Here is a 14,570-nt window from a genome sequence, read left to right as displayed (position 1 = left end):
CCCGTCGCCTGTGGGCGGCTCGGGGCGGGTGGGACAGAGCGAGAGGAACGAGCGCGCGGGAGCCTGAGCACCGCGTCCTTCCCGCAGGTACCTGCGCGCCCTGTACCTGGGGCTGCAGAGCCGCTGGCGCGGGGAGCAGCTGCGGCGCCACTTCTACTGGCGGATGCTGTTCGAGAGCGCCGACGTGAGCATGCTGCGCCTGCTGGAGACCTTCCTGCGCAGCGCGCCGCAGCTAGTGCTGCAGCTCAGCCTGCTGGTGCACCGTGGTGGCGCGCCGGACCTGCTGCCGGGTGAGCCCGCCCCTTCACCCTCCGCGCCTGGGACCGCCCCACCGGGCCTTTCTCCCTGCTTCAGGCTCCCTGGGGATGCCCTGTGCGCTTCCCCACCCCAGCCCAGGGCTCACTCAGTCAGGGTTTACGGAGGCCTGCCCCTTCTACCTCACCACCCTCCAGGTCTCTCGAGACCGCCGCATCCCCTTCGATGGCCCACTTACACTCAGAGTGAGGAGGGACCTGGCCGACACCCATCAAGCCCCCTGGGCTCTCCCGCCCTCCTCCCTTCCCCGTTGCCAGAGCCAACCAAACCCCATCTCCCATCCAAACACCTAGACCCTCTGGGGAATCCCCTGCCCACTTCGTTCCCTAACCTGATCCCAGCCTGCATCTCCTGGGGACCCCCTGCCTCACAGACCTGGCCAATCACCATCAGTTTCCAGAGAGCCTACTTCACTGGGGGGCCCCGGGAGGGTCCTCCCAGCCCTAGTCCTGGCACTCATCCCCTCATCCTCCCTAAGGCCCTGTTAATTTCCCACCTTGCCCCTTCCATAATGACAGACCAGGCCAAGCCCCTCAATATCAGAGAAAAATCGCATCCCCCTGTCTCCCTGAAGCACTCCATGCTCTCCCCACCCAGTCCCTGCCCAATCCATCCTCAGTGTCCCAAAAGACTATCACCACCCCTCAGGGCCCTGGGGATCCCTTGCCCAGATACTGGATCCCAATCACAACGCTTCCCACCTTGGGTCTCCCCGCCCCTGCCCCTCAGCTCTGCTCAGCTCAGCTCTAGATATTCCTCTCCATGCCCGGCCTCCTACTGGTGGCCCACGACTTCTAATGGTCCCCTCCTGGCTGCTCCACACCCTAATCATGACCTCCTCTTCACCTCCTCTTCCACTCCCAGCGTCCTGGACCCTCATTTTCCACCCTCCCACCAAGACCCCTGAACCCTAACAGCCCCATACCACAGTCCTAGATGGAGGCCAAAGCCCCATCTTCGTCTCCCTTTATGCTCCCACCCTGCAGAAGTACCCAGTCCCGTGCACCCTCACCACGCCTCATCATGGCCCTTGAAGCTCCCCACCTCCCAGACCTTCCCCACACCCCTGCTGGTCCATAGCCCCTTTCCTCACACCTTTTCAAAACCCGGCTCCTGTCCCAGAACCCTCCGCCTCTCCCCAGACCCCAACCCGAGCCCGCCCCTAACCCAGCCCACCCCGCCCCTGCCCTGTCTCCACAGCCCTCTCCACCTCTGCCTCCCTCGTGTCTCTGGCCTGGACGCTGGCCTCCTACCAGAAGGTGCTGCGGGACTCGCGGGACGACAAGCGGCCGCTGTCCTACAAGGGCGCCGTGGCCCAGGTGCTGTGGCACCTGTTCACCATTGCTGCCCGCAGCCTGGCCTTCGCGCTTTTCGCCAGCGTCTACAAGCTCTACTTTGGCATCTTCATCGTGGCCCACTGGTGCGTCATGACCTTCTGGGTCATCCAAGGGGAGACGGACTTCTGCATGTCCAAGTGGGAGGAGATCATCTACAACATGGTGGTGGGTATCATCTACATCTTCTGCTGGTTCAACGTCAAGGAGGGCCGTAGCCGACACCGCATGACCCTCTACCACTGCATCGTCCTGCTGGAGAATGCTGCACTCACCGGCTTCTGGTACTCCAACCGCAACTTCTCAACCGACTTCTACTCCCTCATCATGGTCTGCGTGGTGGCCTCCAGCTTTGCGCTGGGCATATTCTTCATGTGTGTCTACTACTGTCTCCTGCACCCCAACGGGCCCATGCTGGGTTCCCAGGCACCTGGTTGCATCTTTCGTGGGGCCTCAGAGCCCTGTGGCCCACCCGCTGACGCCATCACGAGTCCCCCCAGGTCCCTGCCAAGGACTACAGGTGCTGAGCGGGATGGGGCCTCGGCAGGAGAGCGTGCAGGAACCCCCACCCCACCTGTCTTCCAGGTGCGGCCTGGCTTGCCTCCCACACCAGTGGCCCGCACCTCGCGGACAGAGGGGCCTGTCATCCGGATTGACTTGCCTCGCAAGAAGTACCCTGCGTGGGATGCTCATTTTATTGACCGCCGGCTCCGGAAGACCATCCTGGCACTGGAGTACTCCTCACCTGCCACGCCCCGGTTGCAGTACCGGAGTGTGGGGACCACCCAGGAGCTGCTGGAGTATGAGACCACAGTGTAGGCTGCAGTGTCCCCGCACAAAAGGGACAGGCTTGGCTGATCCCACATCGGCCACAGTGTTGAGCCCGGAATTTCAGGGCCACCAGGCTAAGGGGGAGTGGATCTGTTGGTTCAAGAGTAGAGCAGCCCCACTTTTGGGTTCTTTTAGGGGACGGGGCAGCCTTGCAGAGGCCCCAGCCCTGGGCCCCGTTTTCAGCCTTGTGGCCCATTCCCTAAATTCCCCTGACCCAGGGCCTGGGGAATCATCTGGTGCTACACTTTTCGAGCTGCCCTGCTTTCATGGGGCCTCCACACCTCTCCCCTGCCTGGTGTTGCCCATATGTTGCCCCTGCTGGACTTGCCAGAGAAAGGGCACTGTCTGGGGTCCATGACCTAGACCCTGTGCCCCTCCGGGGTTGTGGAGAGTGGGCTGCCTCTGTGGTGGCAAAAGACCTCTGAGAAGGATGGAGGAGGCCGTGGAAGGGATGGGGTGAGGTTGGAGCATCGTGTGGACAGGGATGGCATGGCTCCTGTAGCATCTGGGGCCTGGAGCCAGGGCAAGAGGGAGTTGAAGAAGGGAGTTAGGGTGGGGCAGGGTGTTGGGGTGGGGAGCTGGCAGTGCTGGAGATGGACAGGAGAAAGAACTGTGGGGGTCTAGGCTGGCAGAAGCATGGAGGGGTGGAAGACTTGGGGGAGGGGAACCTGCAATCCAGAGCATAGCGAACAAGAATGAACTCCTCAGGAGATGTCTCTTGTTGTGGGCTCTGTGAAGGATGAAGTTCCACATGCCTCGGGTGAAATATTTGAAGGAGCCATTCTTTGTTCTAGATGAGTACCTGGAATGTGGCTTCTAGATACAGGTCTTCAGCAGAGCAGATAAGATGTCTGGAAAGATCTCTGGGCTCAAGTGCAGCTGAGGTTTTAGCACATTTATCAGAGGAACTGATCCAGAAGCACGCTTAGTTCTAGATTGAGTTCTAGAGTGCTAGGCTGATCAAATGTCCCAGGGAGCCACTCTGATCTGTGTATTCTACTGTGATGGGGGAGGACACTGGAGCCCCGCTGCTCTGCTGTGGGGGATTCTAGCACCTGTCATGGTGGTGGGGGAGAAGGGGTTCTAGAGCCCAGTGTGAATGGAATTTTCTAGGAATGGGTGCTCTGATTCTAGACTTCTGGGGCTTATGGGAGCTCTAGGCCCCTGTTACCTTGGTCCATAGCCATCTTTCTAAAAGGAAATTGTCCTCAGAACCCCTGAGACATTTCAGCTGCCAACTGGTTCCCAGCTGGAAAAAAAATAGCTTTGGGGACGTGACATGAATCCTGGCTCTCAGCCACCCTGCAAATGGGGCTCCCTGGGGCGACATCTGGGAAACTGACTTGTTTTGCCTTAGATCTGATGACTCCCCAGGACCTGTGGTCTATTCCCATGGCCTGAACATCCTGGTGTGCCCAGGGGACTCACTCAAGGCCCCTCCTCCCACCTAGGACAGCCAGTGCTGGACTGAGGGGGTGTATGGGAGAGGAGAAGTAGGCAGTTCCATGGGGTGAGGAGACAGAGCCTCTAGCAGAGCTGGGAACCCTGCCCCCCCCCCACACACACATACACACAGACACACACACACTCCCACAGCAACTTAGGTGTGATCAGTGGGAGAGGACAGCAGGGGATGTTAAGGACAGATGCAAACCTGACCCTGGAGTGAGGTGGGCCATGAGAATCCTAGACTATGCAAATTAGAAGGGTGCTTAGACCTCCCTGGTTCAGCCTTTCTTGGGTTACAGATGGGAAACTGAGGCCCAGAGTGGCAGCTACTCTCTCAAGGTCCCAGACTCTGGGCTGCCCATCAAAAGGTGATGGGTAATGATGAATTGCTGGGGATGCAGGGTGACCCCAAAGGCAGAGAGGGCCAGACTGCCCACATACACACAAGCACAATCACAACCACGATACAAGTCACCCTCCCCACCAGCACACAGGCCGAGATGGTGTGTGCATCATCCCTCCTGCCAACACAGCAAGAGTGCTTTTCCTTCTTTCTGCTGCTAAGCACCCTCAGGAACCAGGCCTCAAGGGTGATGGGAGGTGGAAGAAGCCCAAGGCTGACCCAGGCCCGCTCTGTTGGACTCATCCATCCTGCTTGTTCTCTGCCCAAATCCATCTTCGGAGACTGAATTCACACACAAAGCCTTTGTGAGATGGGAGCTTTGAGGATGCAGACCCAGAACCAGAAACAGACTATTTCTGCAGGGCTGACTTTGTGCCAGGAATTTTCACCCCATGTCGTTTCACTCACACTCTCCTCTGGTCATGACATCCCTGCAAGAGAGGCATTATCAACCCATCTTACAGATGAGGAAACTGAGGCCCAGAGAGGTAGCATGAGGGCCACCCTTGGCAAGTTGTTCTCCTCCCCAGTATCCCAGAATGGCCCATCTGGCTGCTGCCTTCTAGAGGAAAAGTCCTAGCTGGGGTCCTTTACACTCCAGGAGATTCCCAAGGTGCAGGGATGTGCTGGCAGGGCTTGGCATGGTCTGAGGCTCACAGGGAAGCCATGGCCACATTTTTGGATTTTACTCCACCCCTACTCCCCACCTCTTATCAACCCCACACACCCTTCCCTCAGGGCCTCTGCCTGCAGGGACATCTGGGCACAGAAAAGGCCACAGTCAAAGGGCCCGGGGAGAGGGCTACAGGCACCTTCTTCTGCTTCTTACCCTCAGAAGAGTCTCAGCCCTTTAAGGACTCTCCACCCAGGAGCTCGGGACCAGGCCTGAGGCCCCCTGCTCCACTGGCTCTTCCCTTCATTTCATTGGGATAGAGGAGTCAGATGAGGGAGGGGTCCATCCCCTTAGAGCTGTTGTTTTGTTTTTCTTTCTGTGACACAATCTACCTCAACCGGTCTGTCCCCTGGCAGAACTGACCCCCCTGGTCCTCTGCCCCCTGTCCCCTGACCCCCACCCCAGTCTAGATGCTCAGTCCTTCCTAGTCCTTCCCACCCTCCCAGGGTCCTTGCAGCCCAGAGGGTCCCTGAGGGTCCCTTAAGCCACCTGCCCTCCACATACATTAGACAGGAGAAAGTGAGACCCAGAGAGGACCAAGGACTCACCAAAGGCCACACAGGAAGTCAGTGGCAGTTAGGATTTCCCTGGGGATGAGAGGTAGTTGGGTGCATCTTGATTTTGCCAGGAACAGAAGAGAACAGGATACTTTGGGTACCAAATACGGCAGACCCTGCCCTCAGTTACCTCTGACCCCAGGAGACTAGTGTCCCCATTTCCAGGGCAGACTTCTGTCTCCCTGTTTTCTTAGAACGACCCCCAGGCTGTTGACTGTGTTCCCCAAACCTCTGCAGGCACCACGCCCCCATCACGGCACCTCCTGGCACTGATGTGACGTGTGTCTTGTAACTGTCACCCCAGCTGAACAGCACAGACCTCCCCACTCCCCCAGAGGGCTCCCCAACAAGGGGGCCTTATTTGATCCCCTCCTGTCATCTGCCTCATTCTTGTGTCTCCCCAAAATCTGCCTTACCCCAAGTCAGCTCCCTGCTACACCTGTGTCCCACAGAGGCATGTCACCCATGAGAGTCGGGGCAGGCAGAGGGCAGGAAAGGTGAGACCTGGGGAAAGTCCAGGTCTCTGGATAAGGGCTGAGGGGCTGGGAATATTCAGGGAAGGTCTTGCTTGCAGCCAACACCCTCCTAAGTACTCAAGTTCTGCAGGTTCTTCCCTTGGAATTCATCTGGGCCTGGAGTCCACAGAAGCCTCGGACAGTAGGGAGAAGGTTTTCTGGGACAAGGGCTGCATGCGATGCAAACTCAAATGCCTCGACATAATGAAAATAAGAGGAATGGAGACAATAGGGAGTGGTGGGGACTCTGGCAAACAGGAGAGTGACTGTGTGCCCTGCCTGTAGGAACTAAAATTCAAATGTTTGGGAAACTGCAGGCCGCTCATATTTGGCCCACGTGCCACCAGTTTGAGACTTACGGTTCAAAATGTTGAGAAGGTTCTAGAGTGTCCTGCAGAGTCTCGAAACCCCTCAGGGGAAGTCAGGGACAGAGGCTGTGGCTCCCTCTGAGACTTTGCTAGTCCAACCCTAAATCCCCATCACCTGGCTATCTGAGAACTGAGCCCACTGCCCTCTCAGCTGAAAAGGGAGTCTGGGCCGGGCGCGGTGGCTCAAGCCTGTAATCCCAGCACTTTGGGAGGCCGAGACGGGCGGATCACGAGGTCAGGAGATCGAGACCATCCTGGCTGACACGGTGAAACCCCGTCTCTACTAAAAAATACAAAAAACTAGCCGGGCTCGGTGGCGGGCGCCTGTAGTCCCAGCTACTCGGGAGGCTGAGGCAGGAGAATGGCGTGAACCCGGGAGGCGGAGCTTGCAGTGAGCTGAGATCCGGCCACTGCACTCCAGCCTGGGCGACAGAGCAAGACTCCGTCTCAAAATTTAAAAAAAAAAAAAAAAAAAAAAAAAAAAAAAAAAAAAGAAAAGGGAGTCTGGGGGTCCACAGGGTCCCTGGTTTGGGAATCATCATTTGATAAGGGCTACAGGCCCTCCAGTGCCTCAGGTTAGGGGCTGCTGGAGTCTTTTCCAGCTTGGGGGCCACTGGTTAGGAGGAATTGACATTGGGTTGCAGGGGAGTCCAGGTGCAGGATGTGGACTGAAAGCCAGGACCCAGCTGTCCCATTCTGTGCTGGCCCCTGCCACCTTTGGCACCTGTCTCCCTCCCAGTTCAAGCTGTGGTGGGGCCTGCAGTAGAGGTTGGTAGGGGGAGCTGTCAGTTTATGTTTTAAAGTGCTTTGCAGTGTCTCAATGGAAGGGACTGAGTGGGTGCCAAGCCGCATGGGCAGTAGTGGGGTTGGGGTCTGAGTCCCCCTTCCCAACCACAGAGGCTTCTGAGACCCAGGGCTGGGGAGGAAAGGGTCTGCAATGTGCCGTTCTGGTTGGGGAGAGGATAGGACATTTCTGGGTCCTTGGCTGCTGCTGATAGAGGTATGGGGAGGAAGGACTCTGGAGCGGGAGATGTGGGAGTGGAAAAGGAAGGCCCCGTTCAAGCCTGGCCTGGTTTCTGGAGACAGAAAACTCCCCAGGGGACAGAGAGGTTACCCCTTGTGCTGGGCTTCTGCCACCCTTCCCTTCTCTGGAGGAGGAGGCTGCCCTCTCCTCAGCAACCCTGGCCTTTATTCTATGCATAACCGCTGCAAGAGCACCCCCGGGCCAGGCTGAAGGGGTGGGGGTCCCAGGGAACCTGCAATAATCTCAGAATGGAGGGTACCCTAGGACAAAGAAGGGGTACAGAAGGCGCCAGGGGGTAAAAGACGATTCCTCCATCTCTCTCTCACCCAAACTCCCCCAGATCGAATCCGACCCTTTTCTGCCTGGTCTCCATTAAGCTAAACCACTGAACTTGTAGGGGCCTCATATAAACACAGCCCCCAGCCCCACTGGCTTTCCAAACCCATCATGAAATAGCTGGAAGGGATCTGAACCGTTCCCATAGCTCCCTCATTATTTTCTTCCCTGAGGATCCTGTGGTTTGGAAGATTTTTCTCCCAAACCAGCCTCATTTCTTGAAGAAGAATTCATTTTCCCACATTAAATTAACTCAAACTGAGCTTCTGATTGCAGATAAATGCTTCCAAGGCCTCAAGTCAACTTCTAGGGCTTGAAGGTGGGGGAATATTTGTATTTTATTGAGTTGCTTAATACAAAATTCTCAAAAGCACTCATGGGCACCCATTCCTGCTTTCACAGGCCCTGAGGGTCTGGGACCCCATGTTAGGAATCAATGGTTTAGACATCCAGCATCCTATTTTACTGAAGGGGCAAGCCCAGTGATGGGAGATGGCCAGCCCAAGGTCACACAGTAAGTTGGTGGCAGGGTGAGACCAGAACCCAGTTCTTTTGAGGGTCCCACCAGAATACCCCCAGCTCTGATCCTCCCCTCCATGCCCCTGGAACTGTAGGAATCACTAGCCATGCCTGAGGGGCTAATCTCCCTCTGTCAGCACAATTCCGAGTGATTCTTCCCCTACCTGTCGTCTCTTCCTCCCTAACGGGCCCTCACCCCTGTCCTCTTCTGTTTCCTTTCCCTGGTCCCACCTCCTGGTATTTACTACATCTGTGCCATCCTCCATCCCCCGACCCCCATTCACCCTCCGTGCTTCCCCCAGGAGGGGGAGGGGGAGGGGGCCCCAAGCTGGGGCCTCTTTACTGAGACTCTTTTGTACACCACGAACTTTTTGTATATTTTTAATTTTGCTGCAACATGAGATATTAAAAGTCATTTCAGTACGTGCTGCTTGTGTCCTATTGTTTTGGCTGTTCTGGGCCAGGGGAAGGAGATGAGGAAAGAGGGATGGGTAGGGTACCACCTGCCACAATCTCTGTGGCTTAAGAGAGAAAGGGGCTGGGAGAGGGTGGGACATTACACAATGTCTCCTGTTTAGTGACAGCGTCTCAATCGATCAACTAGAATCCTAAGGACAAAAGTTCTACAGATTATCTCCAAGTTCATTTTACAGATAAAGTGGGTCGGGGGAGATAAAGGTGGGGATACTTGTCAGAGATCACAGAATGAGTCTATGACAAAATCAGGACCCAGACTGAAGTTCCTAACTCCACTACAACCAATACTTATTGAGAACCTACCAGGTGCCAGGCAGTTCTAGGCATAGTGAACAAGAAAGATATAAAACAGGCAAGGTCCCTGCCCTCAAGGAGCTTACATCCTATCCTAGGGGGTGTTGCCTCTTAGAGGGCCTCTGTCTCCAGGGCTTCCATCCTAATCCAGTGGTTCTCAAACTTCAAAGTGCATGAGAATCACTTGGAGAAGAGGGGATATGTTTCAAATGCATATTTCCACCTCCATAATCAGGGAGTAGGTAGAACATGCCTGGAAATCTGCATTTTTAAGTTCTTCAGGTGTGTTTAAAGAACATGGCTGGGAATCCTGCATTCTGGTGCAAGCGGATCTGAGGACCTGACCTTGCAGATCTTTTCTTTTTTTTTTTTCCAGAAACAGAGTCTCACTCTGTCACCTAGGCTGGAGTGCAGTGATGCAATCATAGCTCACTGCAGCCTTGTACTCCTGGGCTCAAGCAATCCTTTTGCCTTAGCCTCCTGAGTAGCTGGGACTGCAGGCACATGCTACCATGCCCAGCTAATTTTTAAAACATTATTATAGAAATGAGGGTCTCCCTATGTTGTCCAGGCTGGTCTCGAACTCGTAGCCTCAAGCAATCCTCCAGCCTTGGCCTCCCAAAGTGGTGGGATTACAGACGTGAGCCACTGCACCCAGCCAAGGACCACTACTTCAATGTACCCTCCATAAATCTGATCATGGCATTTCCTTGCTTCAGAACCTCCCATGGCTCCCCAGTGCCTTCAGGATAAAGGTCAAACTCTTCTGTCAGATTCTGACTTTTTAGAAACTGGGCCTAAAACCACCTCGAGTCTCATCTCTGACATACCCCACCTGGCCCCCATAGCCTCTCCAAACCACCCATCTTCCTGTTTCCGTAAGACTCTCCTGATTGCCATCCAACAGGCTTTCTCACCATGCTTTCATGCAGGTGGAGCCCCAGTTCTTCCAGGATCCCCCTCCAAAGTGCCCAGGGAATGTAACCCTGACCTGGCCCCAGGAGGCAAATCATGATTGACCAAAGACAGTGGTTTCCAAACTGTGGTCTCCAGACTAGTAGCACCAGGGAACTTGTTATAAACGCAGTTTCTCAGGTCTCAGATCTACTAAATCAGCCACCGTGTGGACGGGGCACAACAATCTATTTGACAGGCCTTCTGGGTGATTCTGATGTATGCCTACATTTGAGGACCATTGGTCTAAGATAATTCCTTTGACCAAGGATTGATGGGGGCAGGGGCATGTGACCCAATTCTGGTGAGGTAGGGACTGCTAAGTGTCCCCCAGTATCCATGTTCCTCCTTTTCTCTAAAGAGTTTTTAGCTAGGCACATAGCCACTCAGAATAAAAGACTACATTTCCCAGCCTCCTTTGCAGCTAGGCTCCGCTATGAACCAAGTTCTGGCCAAGGAGAAATTTGTGCTACTTACATCACTTTAAAGAGACAGATCATGTTTTCTGCTTTGTTGACCCTACTGGCTGGACTGCAGCTGGGTGGAGAGAGCCATCTTGCAGTTGATAGCAGAACCACTGCTTGGTGGAGCAACAAAATAGGAGACATCAAGGTCTGGGACCCAGGGGGCTGCCACACCCACCCTTGACTATTGCCTGAAGAAGAGAGAAACTCTCCTGTTTAGGTCCGTTATTCGGTCTTTGACTCAGCCGAAAAAAGTCCTGGCAAATGCATCTGGCCCCTGGGTTCTTAAGGGAAGTCTTTTGAAGATTCCTGGGAAAGGTTTTGCTCCATGAAAAAAAGACATACAAGAAGGGGAAATCCTTGGCCTTATCTCGGGATGGCATCATGTGCCACTCCCAAGGCCACTGCAGCCACCTTACCAGGTGCGTGAGTCTGCTCGGGCTGCCATAACAAAATACCACAGACCAGGCAGCTTAAACAACAGAAATTTATTTCCTGACAGTTCTGGAGGCTGGAAGTCCAAGATCAAGGCATTGGCAGAGTTGGTTTTGTTACAGGAAAGGGGTCCCCATCCAGACCCCAAGAGATGGTTCTTGTATTTCACATGAGAAGGAATTCAGGGTGAGTCCATACAGTACAGTGAAAGCAAGTTTATTAAGAAAGTAGAGGAATAAAAGAATGGCTACTCCATATGCAGAACAGCCCAAAGGCTGCTGGTTGCCCATTTTTATGGTTATTTCTTGATGATATGCTAAACAAGGGGTGGATTATTCATGTCTCCCCTTTTTAGACCATATAGGGTAACTTCCTGATGTTGCCCTGGCATTTGTAAACTGTCATGGTGCTGGTGGGAGTGTAGCAGTGAGGACGACCAGAGGTCAGGCTCGTGGCCATCTTGGTTTTGGTGGGATTTAGCCGACTTGTTTACTGCAACTGTTTTATCAGCAAGGTCTTTACGACCTGTATCTTGAGCTGACCCCCTATCTCATCCTGCGACTTAGAATGCCTTAACTGTCTGGAAATGCAGCCCAGTAGATCTCAGCCTCACTCTACCTAGCTTCTATTCAAGATGGAGTTGCTCCGGTTCAAATACCTCTGACAATTTCTCCTGAGGCCTCTCTCCATGGCTTGCAGACAGCTGTCTGTCTTCCCACTGTGTTCTCACACGGTCTTTCCCTGTGCACAAGTGACCATGATGTCTTGGTGTGTCCAAATTTCCTTTTTTTTTTTTTTTCATTGGAGATGGAGTCTCACTCTGTCACCCAGACTGGAGTGCAGTGGCGCGATCGCAGCTCACTGCAACCTCCGCCTCCCAGGTTCAAGCGATTCTCCTGCCTCAGCCTCCCGAGTAGCTGGGATTACAGGTGTGTGCCACCACACCCAGCTAATTTTGTATATTTAGTAGAGATGGGATTTCACCATGTTAGCCAGGCTGATCTTGAACTCCCGACCTCAGGTGATCCACCTGCCTTGGTCTCCCAAAGTGCTGGGATTACAGATGCAAATTTCCTCTTCATATAAGGACACCAGGGAGATTGGAGTAATGTCCACCCTAACTGCCTCATTTTAATTTCATCACCTCTTTAAAGACCCTGTCTTCAAATACTGTTACTTTCTGAGGTCCTGGGGGTTACGGCTTCAACAAATAAACTGGAGGGACACAATAACACCAGCAAAATAAAAAATATAAAGGAATTTGATGCTAGTGTTGAGCTGCTCAAATAACCTGAAAGCACTCATTATTGGACTTGTTTTAAGAGAGAATAAATGTTCCTTCTTGTCTAAGCCACCTTTGGCGGGGTTGTCTGTTCCTTGCAGGCAGAACTCTGGCACTGTGTTTGCTCAAGCTGTTCCCTCTGCCCAGAGTAACCTTCCTTCCATTCACCTTTCAAGGTTTGGCTTGAATGCCACCGGCCTGGGGAATGGCTCCTGATTCTGCTTTCCCCCAAACAAGTTGCTGGCCTGATACCAGAGTTCTTGGCTTGTGTGTCTTTGTCTCTAACCAGATCCCGGTCAACATGTGCACTGACCACCTGCTGCTGCTTTCCCCACTCCTGCCTGTGGCAGGCATTGATAATCAATCCCTTCTTCCTGCTGGGAGTAGATCCAGTTTTTATAATCCTCTACGCAGCCCTCAGGCAGCCCCTGCCAATCAACTGGAGGTGGCTCAAAAGAGATGAATCCTATCTGCCACAATTGTTAAGTCTTTGAGAGCAGGGACTTTGTTTTGCTCATCTCTTCTTTGATTCACAAGCTAATTTTAATAATACGTTATCATTGTGCACTTCTGTTCTCATTCAATCCCTGCAGCAGCCTTCCAAGGCAGGTACTGCCATTTTCCTGCTTTTGACACGTGAGGGCTCTGAGGTGCTAAGAGATGAGGTAATGTGTTCAAGGTCATATACATTTGAGCCTACATCCACCATCTCCAACCACTTCCGCTGACATTTACTAAGCACTTCATCTGTTATGGCTCTGCAGGGAGCACTGCAGGGAATACAGAGATAGTTTTCTAATTTTAGTAGCATGCAAAACACTTATCGCCCTATCTGAGATTCCCAGCAGTTCAGCGATGTTTGGAGCTAGTCCAGGAATAATACAAGCTTCCATTTTATAGACAGGGAAATTGAGGCCCAGAGAGAGGAAAAGGCTTGCAAAAGCCAGTCATAGAGATGCCAGAGCAAGAGACCACATCTCTCATGCCCTGCTGCTGCTCCAAGGGTGGGAATTCTGGGCTGGCTCAAGGGGTTAAGTTGGAGCTTTCATGTCCAGAGCAGAGTCAGGAATTGGCTAGCACACCCTGGCCTCTTCCTGTTCGCCTGGCAGGCTGAGTGGAGATCTCACTTCCTGTACTGGGAGGTGACCGGCAGGATGCAGGGGAGCAGGAGGGAGTGGCTGTGAGAGCCAGCACTAAGCAGCCTGGGCCATTTCCCCTCCAAGGGAGGGGAAGGAAGAGGAAGGGCTAGTGGCTAGGATCTCCTGTAGCTCTCACACCCAGAAGCAGTGGGGAGCTCTGATCCTCCCTCCAAGGCACTGACCCTGAACACCAGGCTTTCAGAAAAAGTCTTTCAGTAGAATCCAATGCATTGGTACTTTACGGTTTCCAACTGCTCTTCCATCCATGGCCTGTGTCTTTCTGGCCACAGCTCTGACGAGCAGAGCAGGGCTTTGGGAAATTATTGTTCCCATTGGAAAGATAAGAAAGCTGAAGCCAAGAGAAGTTACAATAAGCAACCTGGACCAGGTCATATATAGCAAATCAGTTCCAGAGCTTAGGTCTCCAGAACCCAGGTGTCGCTGCAAGGTGTGAATGGGCCACTCAGAACCTTTCCATCTGTCCTGGGTGGGGCATGCAGAATGCATAGGTCCTAGAAGTAAGGAACGCTAGGCTCAGATCTACACCAGCCAGAAATCCCAGCTCCTCCTCTCATTCACCGTGTGACCTCCTTGAACCAGGCTCTGCACTTCAGCCTCAGTTTAAAAAATCTGTGTAATAGGTACTATCATGGTACTCAACACTGCGAGGAGTAAAATAAAATATGTAAAGTGTTCAGCACAGAGCCACAAAGGGGACCTTGCCTCTCTAATATACTTCCAACAGAGTAAAACAGCTCAAGACCCTATGAATATGGTCAGAATAAAAATGGAGTCACTAATGTTAAGAAAACCTTGACAAATAGAGCTGGGGAAGGCCATCGAGGATTTTCATGCTTGCAAAACAAATAAGACTGATGACAAAACAGATAATAACAAAGACTGATTACACAAAAGACTACAAAAATCACAACCTTGCACAAAGGCCATCGAAACCTTGCACAAAAAATACTTCCACAAGGACATCTGCCCAGCAACTGCCTGTCCAACTTTAGACTGGCGTCATGCTTGCTCTTGATCTTTGTAGTCAAGGATAATTAGTTCAAAAACAATAACATAATCCTTATTTTTTTCTTTAAAAAATTTTTGTCTTCCCCCACCTCCCTGAAAGTGCACATCAGTTACTATGGCATATAGGTAATTCCCACTGCAATGCTTAATTCCTAAATGAAATTTCTTTTTT

General features: G+C 53.0%; 1 protein-coding gene and 1 long non-coding RNA gene across 2 annotated transcripts in view; both read left to right on the top strand.

The window, feature by feature from the left end:
- XKR7 (XK related 7) overlaps positions 1–3,456 on the top strand; it is a 28,492-nt gene extending 25,036 nt beyond the window's left edge. The window contains exons 2-3 of the mRNA XM_025399789.1: positions 88–290; positions 1,516–3,456. Coding sequence (XP_025255574.1) covers positions 88–290; positions 1,516–2,468 — 1,156 coding nt within the window. The 3' untranslated portion in view covers positions 2,469–3,456. The remainder of the gene's footprint in view (positions 1–87; positions 291–1,515) is intronic.
- A 611-nt stretch (positions 3,457–4,067) lies between these two features.
- Positions 4,068–8,751, top strand: LOC112633279. Its single transcript, XR_003121507.1, has 2 exons — positions 4,068–6,607; positions 6,940–8,751. It is a non-coding gene; the product is annotated as an uncharacterized LOC112633279 (long non-coding RNA).
- The last annotated feature ends 5,819 nt before the right edge of the window (positions 8,752–14,570 follow it).

The sequence above is a fragment of the Theropithecus gelada genome, chromosome 10 (genome assembly GCF_003255815.1).
Source record: "Theropithecus gelada isolate Dixy chromosome 10, Tgel_1.0, whole genome shotgun sequence".
Lineage (NCBI taxonomy): Eukaryota > Metazoa > Chordata > Mammalia > Primates > Cercopithecidae > Theropithecus > Theropithecus gelada.
This window is presented reverse-complemented; position numbering and strand designations above follow the sequence as displayed.